The sequence below is a fragment of the Tribolium madens genome, unplaced genomic scaffold (genome assembly GCF_015345945.1).
Source record: "Tribolium madens isolate multiple individuals breed KSU strain unplaced genomic scaffold, Tmad_KSU_1.1 Scaffold_3;HRSCAF=73;Tcas5.2_LG2, whole genome shotgun sequence".
Lineage (NCBI taxonomy): Eukaryota > Metazoa > Arthropoda > Insecta > Coleoptera > Tenebrionidae > Tribolium > Tribolium madens.
This window is the reverse complement of record NW_025401006.1, coordinates 13,397,939-13,412,025: the sequence shown is the minus strand read 5'-3', so window position 1 is coordinate 13,412,025 and position 14,087 is coordinate 13,397,939. Positions and strand designations below refer to the sequence as shown.

General features: G+C 27.8%; 1 protein-coding gene across 2 annotated transcripts in view; it reads left to right on the top strand.

Moving 5' to 3' along the window:
- LOC123007815 (leucine zipper putative tumor suppressor 2 homolog) overlaps nucleotides 1-9,934 on the top strand; it is a 75,581-nt gene extending 65,647 nt beyond the window's left edge. Inside the window, exons 5-7 of one of the 2 annotated variants that reach the window (XM_044403265.1) lie at nucleotides 4,050-4,527; nucleotides 5,746-5,775; nucleotides 9,239-9,934. In XM_044403265.1, the coding sequence (XP_044259200.1) occupies nucleotides 4,050-4,527; nucleotides 5,746-5,775; nucleotides 9,239-9,688 (958 nt within the window). In that variant the 3' untranslated portion in view covers nucleotides 9,689-9,934. The remainder of the gene's footprint in view (nucleotides 1-4,049; nucleotides 4,528-5,745; nucleotides 5,776-9,238) is intronic. The other variant, XM_044403266.1, reaches the window with a different exon arrangement.
- Nucleotides 9,935-14,087: the final 4,153 nt, after the last annotated feature.

The following is a 14,087-nucleotide window of genomic DNA, read 5'->3' as shown; positions in this document are numbered from 1 at the left end:
TATAGTTTTTACATACATTTCTGAACGATTATGTGTAAAAATCAACATTTCTCTCTTTTTTTATTAAAATTTTGTCAATAATTACAAAATCTTTGCTATTTTAAGGTGATTAAATTCGAAAATTTTCGAACCCTTCAGTATTCATTTTTCAATTCTTGTAGTTGTATATTATGAAGATATTGATTTTTATCTGAGGATTTCTCAAGTTTTCACAACTTACAATGTAAGGAAACTTGTTTACACATTCTGACTTTTTTGAAAATAAACAAAAACAAAAAACTCTCCGTTTTCCATAGACTCTTATTCTGTTGTACATCGACTTTGTTAATTTTTAATGTAGAATCTAGAGAGATCTAGAATTTCAAATCAAAAATTTAAAAAAAGACAAATTGTTATCAAAGTGAGAGTAAAATCTGATTTATAAACATAATATAATAAAAAAAACCTTGAATATTTTTTACTAAAACACAAAACAAGAAAGATTTTGCGATTTTTTACTCTAATAAATTGTGTCAAAAAATTGAAAAAAAAACACAAAAATTCAAAAAAATTCTATCGAAATTTCAGTAATTCTAATAATCTATGGTAAATGAATTCTTTTCAAATTAATTCCTGTAATTCCAACTTATTTTTGTAAGTCCAAAAGAATTCCTGTAATTCCCAATTAATTCCGATAGTTCTAAGATATTCATCGTAATTTTAAAAGGAAATAATCTCCGATAATTCCAAAAAGAATTCCAGTAATTTTTAAATAATTCCAGTAATTCCCATAAACCATCCTCTCCATTTTTTTCTTATAAATTTATATAATTCCAAGTTAATTTCTGTAATTCTAAATTAATTTCGCGATTTAGAGTCTGTAATAATTATTCCGATTATTCAAAAAATTCCACCAAAATTTTAGAAATTCCATTGTTTTCAAATTAATTCCTATAATACCAAATAATTTCTGTAATTCCAAAATAATTGTAATTCAGATAGTTCTAAGAAATTCATCGTAATTTTAACAAAAAATAATTTTCGATAATTCCAAATTTCAAAAAGAATTTCAGTAATTCCAGAAAAGTTCCAGTAATTTCAATAATGAATCGTAATTCCATTGTTTTTAAATTAATTTTTATAATTCCATATTAATTTTTGTAATTCCAACTTAATTACCGTAATTCTAACTTTCACTCTAATTTCTAATTTCATTCTCATTTTAAATTCCATTGTTTTTAGATTAATTTCTATAATTCTAAATTAATTTCGTAATTCTAACTTAATTCCAACTTAATTTTTGTAAGTCTAAAATAATTTCTGTAATTCCAAATTAATTCCGATAGTAGAAATTCAACATAATTTTTACAAGAAATAATGTCCGATAATTCCAAAAAGAATTCTAGTGGTTCTAATAATCCATCGTATTTTAATTGTTTTCAGATTAATTTCTATAATTACAAATTAATTTCTGTAATTCCATCTTAATTCCGGTAATTCTAATAGATTTAACGTAATTTTGAAAAGAAATCTCCGATAATTCGAAAAAGAATTCCAGTAATTTATAAATAATTACAGTAATTTAAAAAAATTCCTATAATTCCAAATTAATTCCAAAACCTTGAAGTTCTTCACCAAAATAATGAATTGTAAACATTTAAAAAAAAACACAAAAATAAAGGCAATTAACAAAAAAAACATCAAAAAAACAACACAAATTAAGACTTTACTTTCTGTAATTCCAACTTAATTCCAAGTCAATTTTCATAAGTCCAGAATAATTTTTTTAGTTCCAAATTAATTCCGATAGTTCTAAGAAATTCTTCGTAATTTTAGTTCCAAAAAGAATTTGAGTAATTTAAGAAAAATTTAATTACTTCAGAAATAATTTCAGTAATTAAAGAAATTTCGCCGAACTTCCAGTAATTCCAATAATGATTCGTAACTCTATTGTTTTTATATTAATTTCTATAATCCCAACTTAATTTCAATTCAATTGCCGTAATTCTAACTTAATTTTTGTAAATCTCTAAAATAATTTCTAAAATTCCAAATTAATTCCGATAGTAGAAATTCAACCTAATTTTGACAAGAAATAATCTCCTTTAATTTTAGTCATTCTAGAAAAAATGCAGAAACTTACAAATAATTTCAATAATTTCAAAGACATTCCAACGTAATTCCAGTAATTTCATTGTTTTTAGATTAATATTCCTTATAATACCAAATTCATTTCTATTATTCCAACTTAATTTTTATCCAAAATAATTCCGGTAATTCCAAATTAATTCCGAAGAAATTCAACGTAATTCGAAAAAAGATAAAGTAATATCATTAAACTGCTCCACAAAAGGTAAGGAAGTGTATATAGTGTATAAAGTATATTTTTTTAAATTCATACATAATTAATTAAAAGTGAGATAATATTTGTTAAAACAACATAGAAACTGCAAGAAAAGGCAAAAAGTATTAAAATTTGCTCAAGATGAAATGAGCCGATTGATTGTAATAGTTTTAAAAATAATATTCTAGATATGTTTGTTTCAATGTAATACCCTCTAATACCGGTATTTATGCACCTCTAATCCATTACTGTCCTTGGTCAATAATGAGAAAAGTCGAAAAAAAAATATTTTTGCCTTTTCCAAGCGTTTTAGAACAGTTTTTTTAGTCGGAAATGCAATTTTTACAGAAAAATGCCGAAAAACCGCTAAATTACGTCTAAATTCTTCTTTTCTGTAGTATAAAAACAGTTTTCTTTGCGAGACTTTACTACACTAGACACTACATTGGGTCAAAAATGACGTTACTTGTTTTTTTTTAAACGTTTTAACAAATTTTTCAAAAATAAGGCAAAAATGACTAAATTATGTTAATTCTTATCTTTATTTAAAGTTTTAGAAAGTTTTAAAGAAATGACTAGAATGTTTTTTTTTAAAGTTACAGCAAATTTTTAAGCTTCAAACTCCATTTACGCAAAACTTTACTAACACGTGCCAAAAAATGAGCAATTTGGGCCAAAAATAAAATTATTTTACGTATTCATTAAATTGTCTTACCGAATTACACTCAAGCTTAGTTTTAAAAATAAGACGTTTTTTTGAAGAAAACATGCACTCTTTATAAATATATTACACAAAAACTAAGACAACTAGAAATATTTTTTTACTACTGTAAAAATGCATATGCTGTTTCATTTAAAACTTATTTTTGGAACATTTTGTATGGTTGAAAATGCACTATATTAGTATCTATCAATGTCGTCCAATTTTTAAAATTTTACCATTTAAAAATTACTAATGGACTTTTTCAATTCTCTGGGACACCCTGTATTTTTAGATTTGTTTGCAGTTGAGAAACTTTCAAAACTCCACTCCTAACAAACATAGTTTTAAACATTTTAATTGTAGTCCACCTGAAACGACATAAAATCGATGAATACCCTGAAAGAAAATGACGAATGTTGTTTGAAAGTTAACACCGTCTCGTCTGAAATTGAAGTTTAGTACAATAACTCTAAGAAAGTTCCAACACTATGTTTTTGTTGTCTTAGTAAATTTTGACAAGTCTTTTAATTCTCCGTCTCGTTATTATTTCTTATTGAACAACACAAATTTTCTTTTCAAAGCCTGTCGGAAAAATTATAAAATACAAAATGTTTTCGTTTAATTCAAGAACAAAACCTTTCGTGACACAACTTTTCCAAGCTTAGACCATTATCAAACTCAAATCGATTGGGTTAAATTTTATATAAAGGCCAAAATTTTGGATTTTTGGATAATATGTTTTTACTTTTTCGTCTTGCTGGATTCCACAATGGTTAAAAAAATAAAATTTGTTTGTGGTAAAAATAACGCGACTTTCTTAACTTTTGTGGAGCAGTTTAACAATAAAACCTTGAATTTTGTACAACCAAAACACAACAGAATAAAAATTTCTCGATTTTTAGAAACCCGTCACTGTTTCTCCTTCTTTCCCACCTCCTCGAGACTTTGCAATAAATCGGTTCCGGTGAAGAAAGCTTCATAATGGACGTATCCACCATCATATTCTAACAGTTGTTTGTGTAGGAACAAAGCGTCGTATCGTCTCTCTGGCGCGGGCGGCGGAAGTCTCCTCGACTTGACGCCGTCACCCTCCGACTCGGGAGTGTCCGAACTGGAGGCGGCCCTCCGCGACCGCGACTCCGAACTCGCCTACCTCCGCCAAACCATGGAGCACAACGAACAAGTCATTTTCCGGGTGTACCAAGAGAAGGAGAAAGTCTGGGAGCGCGAACTGAGACGAATGAAGACCCTCCACGAGAACCGGCTCAGAGCCAGTGCTCAGAAAGCGCTCAAACTCGAACAGATGCTCATGATGCAGACCTACCAGTTGCAGCAAGACAAGAAGCGGCTCAGTGCTGAGACACAAAGGGCCAATTGTCAGACTGAGAGGCTGAAACAGGAGGTGAATGCGCTCAGGGGGAGACTGGAGGAGACCGAGTGGGGGCTGTGCCAGAAAACCGGCGAGATTTCACTCTTAAAGTCACAGTTGAAGGACTATCAAGTGAGTTGATAATTTTAAGTGCACCAGAACTTGCGTCTCAGAGAAAAATCACATATAATGAGAGAGAGATACCAGGAACATAAAAAAAATAAAAAATAATTTTCCAAGTTTTTTTGCTACAGGCTATTAGAACACGAAACAAGAACATTCTGTTTAAAAAATTATCGACACTGTGTAAAATAACAAAAAATTCATGAAAATTGTAAATTCACAATTTGTAATGTTAAGTAACTTTTCTTTTTTTGAAAATTAAATATAGACAAGATTGAATAAAACATAAAATTAATAGAACGTTTTTTTTTTTTCATTTTTAAATTAGGTACAGTTTTTACATACATTTCTGAACGATTATGTGTAAAAATCAACATTTCTCTCTTTTTTTTATTAAAATTTTGTCGATAATTACAAAATCTTTGCTATTTTAAGGTTATTAAAGTCGAAAATTTTCGAACCCTTCAGTTTTCATTTTTCAATTCTTATAGATGTATATTATCAAGATATTGAATAAAACCGGCTAAAATTGCATGATTTTATAATAATAATAATGATTCATAATWATGTTTTTTATTCCTTATTTTATTTTACTTGGTAAAAAAGTTAATATATCACATTTTTTTTATCTATCTACATTTCAGATGGGGTAGTGTTTTAGACCGACACTCGCAATTTGTTAAAAACACTAACGATACATGAAAAAATGCAATAATTACACTACTTTTAAATAGTTGTCAAACGTTTGTTATCGAATTATTATCGTTTTGTTTGCTTTTTATTTTATGACAAATTTACATGACAAATTAAATTAAGAAATCAACAACTAAATTTTAACATTTCTAGTCTTTTATTTTAATATACAGTTTTATACAATTTTTTTAAATTTTACACATTTATAATAAAAAAATTGTATTAACACAAAATTTTTGTTTAATTAGCATAATTACGTCGACTTGTCCAAGTTTAGTGTCAATAAATAAAAAGATAAAGAAAAATAATTGAGTTTTTGTCATGAAAATCGGATTATTTTCTTTTATTTCTCTCCGTTAATCTTCCCTTTTTTAAATACCTACACAAAATATTTGTGTTTATTTATTGTCTCATAGCTAAAATTTCAATAATTTACGTCTTGAATATAAGTATGTACAAATCTATTTTTTTTAAATTATTTGTTGCGGTTTTGGGGAAAATTTTATTTTTTTTAATACGTATTTTTAATTACAGGGTGTGCCCCAGAGGAAAATGTCATGTAAAGTAAGATACCAGGAACATGAAAAAAATGTTAAAAAAATTTTATCTATAAAAATTTCGAAGTTGTGAGAGTTTATTTAAATTTTGCACTTTGACTCTTTTATTTTTGTTGGAAAAATAATTTTTCAAGTTTTTTTGCTGCAGGCTATTAAAAAAGGAAAAAAGGAAGCTGTCTCCTAAATTGTAACTCTGTTCAATGTTATTTGTGGCTTTTATTGACAAAATTTTTGTACCTTTATTAAATATTTGTAAAAAAACATATACAAGACCATCAGTATCATTAAATAGGCATAAAAAATGTCAAATGTCAAAAAATAAATCCCAATTGACTGAAAATATAGTAGTAAACACAAAGAAAATGTAAAATAAAGCAAAACACACTACATTACAAGTAATAAAAAATTGGAACAGAAATAATAATCATGTGGAAAAATACTTTTTTTAGTAAAATTTAAAGTTTTCTAGAATTTACAGAAAAAATCGTAAAATCGACTCCAATACCTAGTTGTATTTTCTCCCAACGGGAAATAAAGTGACGTTTTATTCTCTTGCTTTCAACTCATAAACTGGTACTTTATCCCCTTGAAACTCTTTTTAACACGTTCCTAAAATATTTTGTTATTTAATTCCTTTGTTGGTCAAAACAAAACGAAACAAACAAAATTTTGAAAATTTAATAGAGTAAACACAAGGAAAATGTAAAATAAAGTAAAATACACTACATTAATACGAACAAAAGAAACACGTATGTGTAAAAATACTCGTGTTTTTACTTAATTTTATACAAGTTTTTTAAAATTTGTACAAGAAATCGCATAACTACTTAATAAATGCATTTTTGTTGTTCTTTACTACCTTATTTTTTCTACATTATTTTTTTGTGTATGTTTAGTCAAAGTGAACTAACAACAAAAAAATTAAGTAATTCTTCTAAATATTATACGTCATGTTTTAAAGCTCTTATCTTTTTGTGGTGCTCTTGCAAGCTTTTTTGTACACTTTCTAACACAAATTTTGTAAATAATATGTTTTGCGTTTTTACATTATTTTTTATCTTTACATGTTTGTAGTCTACTTTATTATTACCTATGTTTTGTCTTTATTTTTTGCCTTTTCTATTTGTGTTACCATTTATTTAATTTTTTTTTTGAAAATTTATTAGTAAAGAAGAAAAAATATAAAATAAAGTAAAACACACTTTATTATAAAAAAATTGTAATCAAAGGTTATTAACACAAAATTTTTGTTTAATTTGCATAATTACGTCGACTTGTCCAAGTTTAGTGTAAATAAATAAAAAGATAAAGAAAAATAATTGCGTTTTTGTCATGAAAATCGGATTATTTTCTCTTATTTCTCTCCGTTAATCTTCCCTTTTTTAAATACCTACACAAAATATTTGTGTTTATTTATTGTCTCATAGCTAAAATTTCAATAATTTACGTCTTGAATATAAGTATGTACAAATCTATTTTTTTTAAATTATTTGTTGCGGTTTTGGGGAAAATTTTATTTTTTTTAATACGTATTTTTAATTACAGGGTGTGCCCCAGAGGAAAATGTCATGTAAAGTAAGATACCAGGAACATGAAAAAAATGTTAAAAAAATTTTATCTATAAAAATTTCGAAGTTGTGAGAGTTTATTTAAATTTTGCACTTTGACTCTTTTATTTTTGTTGGAAAAATAATTTTTCAAGTTTTTTTGCTGCAGGCTATTAAAAAAGGAAAAAAGGAAGCTGTCTCCTAAATTGTAACTCTGTTCAATGTTATTTGTGGCTTTTATTGACAAAATTTTTGTACCTTTATTAAATATTTGTAAAAAAACATATACAAGACCATCAGTATCATTAAATAGGCATAAAAAATGTCAAATGTCAAAAAATAAATCCCAATTGACTGAAAATATAGTAGTAAACACAAAGAAAATGTAAAATAAAGCAAAACACACTACATTNATTTTTTTTTAGATAGACAATTTATCAACCTATTAGATGCAAAAATTAAAAATAGGGTGTTCCATTTAATTTTTTTAAGTTATTTAACTTTTAACAAACTTCTAAATTTATTAATTTTTACAAATGCAAAACACTAAAAAATTGCTAGAGCTTTAAATTCTGTACTTTCTTCTTTGCAGAAGAAAATAAAAATTTGTTCTAGCTGTCATAAATTTTTAAAAAGTGCATGTTTTTGTTAAAAAAAACGTCTTATTTCTGAAACTAAGCGAAATCGACTAATAAAAGTTTAGTGTAAAAACATTGTTTTAAAAGGCTACACCCAAAAATGCAAAGAAACATACGGTGTTTCTTTTTGAACTCGCTGGAACACCCTGTATATATTTACTAGGTAATAGTAACTTTTGTGCAATAGAAGTAAGCAATAAAAAAATTAATAGGGTAAGTCCGGGAGAAATCGAACAATCGGATAGATGGACTTTGGAACTTAGAACTCCCGTATTCATTTCTTCCCGATTTACTCTAGAATTGCTCAGTTTTCGACGTTTTTAACAATTTTTTTTTCACTAATAATTTTTGCGGAGAAAAAAAAACACAAAATTCGACCAAAAATTGCGTTATTTTTGCTTTTTTAAGCCGCTTATTTTCATCAAAAAATATGCCAAAAAAACACAAAATGCAGCGACATTTTTTAACTAAATTCTGCTTTTTACTAAGATTACACCAAAACAGACTGAAAAATTATCTATTTGAGCCGAACATTACATTATTTTTGTTTTTTAGAAAGCGTTTTAATAGTGTTTCAGTCAAAAACGGATTTTTTCACAAAATTTCCTTCACAACAAATTCATTAGATTAATTATGTTGCAAGTTCAAAAATTACGAAATAAACTTTTGTAAACAAATACAAAAATGTAATTTTATTGTAAAAAAACGATGAAGTTTAACGAAACTTACTAATAAATCTACCCCAGAAAACCTTTTCAACTTTGAGCTTCACCATTAAATTTATTTAAAAAAAGCTTTATTTTGCAAGTAAATATTATGAAATAAATGAATACAAAAGTGTAAAAAAAACATGTAATTTGATATTATTTCTAAAACTGAGCAAAATCGACTAATAAAAGTTTAGCGTAAAAACAAAGAAACACAGTGTTTCATTAAAAAAAAACGCAAGTTTGTATCGTAACTTATTTTTGGAACATGCAGTATGGTTGAAAATAATTTTAGGTGATGCACTAGATTAGTATCTATACATTTTTTTTTTAATTTCACCATTTAAAGGTCACTAATGGACTTTTTCAACACGCTGGGACACCCTGTATGTCTGTTACCCCATTCAAAAATTCAATTTCCATTGAAATGTGAGCTTTCTAATTATTTTTTTTAAGATCTAAAAGTCAAAATAATATTTTCTGAGGCAACTTTTAGCAAACTGATCTTTTACTTTCACTACAATTTTACCCTTTTGAAAAAACAAAAAAGAGGGTTGTTGATTGATTTTTGTTTTTAGAACGAGCAAACTTCCAAATGCCAGGAACTCCTGCAACTCCGCACCGAACATCGCGACTTCCGCGACCAACTCGACTTGCGTGAAGCCCAAATCTCCCAATTGCAACTCCAATGCGAGGAGAAAGACGCCGAAATCAAAAAGCTCAAAGAAGAACTCGCCAAGGAGTTGAGCGAAGAACTCTCCGACATGTCCCTCGGGAGTGTTGAATCCCTCAAACAGGAAATTGCCACCAAAACGAAGGATTTTGAAAAGGAGAGAGTGGTTTGGGCCCAGGAAAAGGAGAAAGTTTTGCGGTACCAGAGGCAATTGCAGATGAATTACGTGCAGATGTATCGGAGGACGCGAGCCTTGGAGGCCGAAGTTGAGAGTTTGACGATTGAACTCGAGTTGGATAAAACGGGGAAAAAGCAATTACCCCCCGGGGATTTGACGCAAACTATCGAATTGTAATAACGTATTTTTTCTCGTGTAGATCGTTTTCTACATTCCGAGTTAAAAGTATTCTTATTTTTGCACTAGAAACATGATTATTGTAGGCTTAAGGATGACATGTGATTCTCTTTCTCATTATTTATTACCCACTCATTGTATATAAGTATTATCAGCTATTTTACGTAATTTTTACCATTATTCCTATAGGTTCTAGTATTTAATTAACATTGTTGCGTGTAAATACAATAAAAGTGTTATTTAAAACCCGGACTTTTTACCAAGGGCTTGGGAGGAAAATAAAACACTCCTTTTCATTCTTTGGCATTTTTGCACAACTCGAATTTAGTGAAACTCTTTGCACCTTTTTCGAGCACTTTCCACGTTTTTCAAGCAGAATTTTTCTTATCGAATCTATTGTTGTTTTACGAGATTTTACTAAAGCTCGAAAATAACGTCTGTTTCAAATGCTTTAGTATTATTTTCGCAAAATTTCGTTAAATACAAGTCAAAAATTCAATAAAATAAACTAATAATTGTGTCGTTTTTGTCTTTTTTGAGGGCACGTTTTTGAGATAAAAAATTAGAAAATTAAATAGTTGGTATACTTATTATTTTTTAGCACTTCGTTTTTGAACCAAAGGGTCATTAACTTTGCAAAATCTTATCCAAAAACGCTTAAAATTGTATTTGTTTCACTCGATTTGATTTATTTTTGAGCAAAATCAAGTCGAGAAACCACAAAATTTGGTCGAAAATGCGAAAATTTTGTTAAAATACGAATTAAATAGAAATTTTTTTGCTACAAACTCAATTATTTTGCTAAATTTCGTTAAAAACAAGCCGAAAAATTACGGAATTAGGCCAAAACTGATGTTATTTTTGAAATCCTGTTTTTTTACAAGATTTTGTCATACCGAGGCAAAAATCACTATAATCTTTTAATATTTGGAAACTTTTTTAACTCGGATCTGGTGAATTTTAGTTTTTTGAGCTAACAATTCTGCTCATAACTTACATAAGTAGCATTAATTTCAATATTAAATGATATCTTTGCATTTTTTCGGGGAGTTTCCTCGTTTTTCAAGTAGAATTTTTTATCGAGAAACCACTATTACGAGATTTGACTAAACAGGTTCGAAAATAACAATTTACTTTTGTCTTTTTTGAATGCTTTAGTATTATTTTCACAAAATTTTAAGCCAAAATTCAATAAAATAGACTAAAAACCGTGTTGTTTTTGCCTTTTTCGAGTGTTTAAATACGTTTTTGAGATAAAAACAAAAAAATTTGTTTAAACAAACTCAGAAATTAGAAAATTAAATCAAAATTGTACCTATTATTTTTAGCTTGTTTTCTCGACTCACTTCGTATTTGAACCAGAGGGTCATTAATTTTGCAAAATCTTATCCAAAAACGCTTAAAATTTTGTTTGTTTCACTCGATTTGACTCATTTTTGAGCAAAAATAAGTGGAGAAATCACAAAATTTGGTCGAAAATACGTTCAAGTACGTTTTTGTACTAAAAACTCATGGTTTTCGTAAAATTTTAAAAATACATCAGAAAAACAATAAATTGAATAGAAAATTGTACTCCTATTATTTTTGCATTTCTCAAACGTTTTAGCACCTTCTTCAGCTACAAACAAGCCCAAAAATTACTGAATTAGGGATAAAATAATGCCATTTTTGCCTTTTAACTGAAAATCCCGTTTATTTTTATGAGATTTTACCATACCGAGACAAAAATCACTATAATCTTTTAATATTTGGAAACTTTTTTAACTCGGATTTGGTGAATTTTATTTTTTTGAGCTAATAATTCTGCTCATAACTTATGGCATTAATTTCAATATTAAATATAATTTTGTATTTTTTTCCAGGAGTTTCCATGTTTTTCAAGTAGAATTTTTTATCGAGAGACCAGTACATTGGTTAAAATATTATTGTTTCACGAGATTTGACTAAACAGGTTCGAAAATGACAATTTACTTTTGTCTTTTTCGAATGCTTTAGTATTATTTTCACATAATTTTAAGCCAAAAATTCAACAAAATATACTAAAAACTGTGTTGTTTTTGACATAAAAACAAAAAAAAATTATTTAAACATGCTCAAAAATTAGAAAATTAAATCAAAATTGTACCTACCTATTATTTTCAGCTTGTTTTTTCGACTCATTTCCTTTTTGAACCAGAGGGTTCATAATTTTAAACCAAAAATTCAATAAAATATACTAAAAACTGTGTTGTTTTTGACATAAAAACAAAAAAAAATATTTAAACATGCTCAAAAATTAGAAAATTAAATCAAAATTGTACCTACCTATTATTTTCAGCTTGTTTTTTCGACTCATTTCCTTTTTGAACCAAAGGGTCATTAATTTTGCAAAATCTAATCCAAAACACTTAAAATTTTGTTTGTTTCACTCGATTTAACTTATTTTTGAGCAAAAACAAGTTGAGAAACCACAAAATTTGGTCGAAAATGCTTTCAAGTACGTTTTTGTACTAGAAACTCATGGTTTTTGCAAAATTTTATTAAAATAAGCCAAAAAAACAAATTAACTAGAAAATTATACTGCTATTATTTTTGCATTTCTCGAGGGTTTCAACAACCTACAAACCCAATTATTTCGCTAAAAACAAGCCGAAAAATTACGGAATTAGGCCAAAAATAATGTCATTTTTGCTTTTTTAACTGAAAATTCTTTTTTTTTTATTCACGAGACTTTGACATACCGAGTCAAAAAGTATAATCTTGTAATCTAGTGAAAATATTTGGAAATTTTTTCAACTCGGATCTGGTGAATTTTATTTTTTTGAGGTGACAACTCTGCTCATAACTTATAGGTATAAGATGGCATTGATATCATTAAGGGAAATAAAACACTTCTTTTTATGTTTATTAAAAAAAAAACTGTCAAAACAATTAAAATATAAATAATATTAATTCAATAAATATTTCTCTAACTAATTTTTTGGCATTTTTATACAATAGTCGTTTTAGAATTGTTTTCTTCATTTTTGTGAGAATTATTTTGGCTATAATAGAAAATCGAGATAAGAACTCCAAAACCAAACATGATTTGGATCAACAAATTAAACAAAATTTTATATTCTAGATCTTTATAAATATCGTTACAAAGCCACAAAATTAAGGCACTTGCATTTTCTATGAAGCAAATTATGTAAAACCAAATATAAAAATTTCGGATTGATTCTTTTTGCAAGTTCACTGGTTTAAAAACATAGACTATACCAAAAACTAAGCAAAATAAAAAATGCCAAATTTTATTTTGATTGCAAAACTCTAATGGCTTAATATTGAGGTATAGCCAAAATGTGTAGGCCATCCAGTGGATTGCTATCACAATTCCTGTATAAAAGGGCCACAAAGCGAATGCAGCCCCCATGGAAAGGATTCGTGGTAGGAGAATGCAGAAATTCCATAGGAAATAAACAGCCCTGTTTAGGTCCGAAATGGAGTTCCCCTGTTGGTGTTTCAAAGACTGATAGGAGGATGTAATGGTCCAGATTAGTTGTATAAAAATCGGGATTTGGTCCAAACCTGAAACAAATAAAATAATATTAATTGTGCGCCTTGATGTCTGCAACACATAATACAACAAGTTTTGTGAGTAAATAACACGCCTACGGTTGCCCTACTACCAAATAAGGGGCCTATAGCGAAAATGGGGGAGGGTCGAACCCTTTTTTTGTACTTTAATGGGCGTTAACACCTTATTTACCTCTTTTTAACCGCAATTATAAAATTGTCATTGGTTGGTGGGTTTTGAGTTGTTTATGTTTGGCAGCACTGATTGCATTCTAATTCTAACCCTCATAACATTTTTCCACCAGAAACTTGATTATTATGCCAAATTTTTACAAAAAAAAAAAAAAAAAAAAACAACAGAAAAACAACCAAATTGTTGAGATTTTACTAACAATTTGTCTGCCTTTTTTAAATGTTTTTCATTTAGAAATTCAATTATTTCGCAAACTAACCAAACATTAAATAATAGTCCCAAATTGGTGTTATTTTTGCCTTTTTCAAGTGCTTAAGCATAAAAGCAAAAAAATCCAAAAATTTCATTTAAACATTTTTTGCTTGTTTCGCTCGACTCACTTCGTTTTTGAACTAAAGACTCATTAATTGGGCAAAATCTTATCAAAAACGCTTAAAATATTGTTTGTTTCACTCGGTTTAACTAAATTTTGAGCAAAAATAGGCCGAGAAACCACAAAATTTGGTCGAAAATGCTGTCAAGCACGTTTTGTAGGTACACATTTTTGCAAGATTTTGCTAAAATGAACAAAAGAAAAACAAATTGAGTCAAAAATTGCATTTCCTGAGCGTTTTACCATGTTTTTCAGCTACAAACACAATTATTTCGCTGAATTTCGTTAAAAACAAC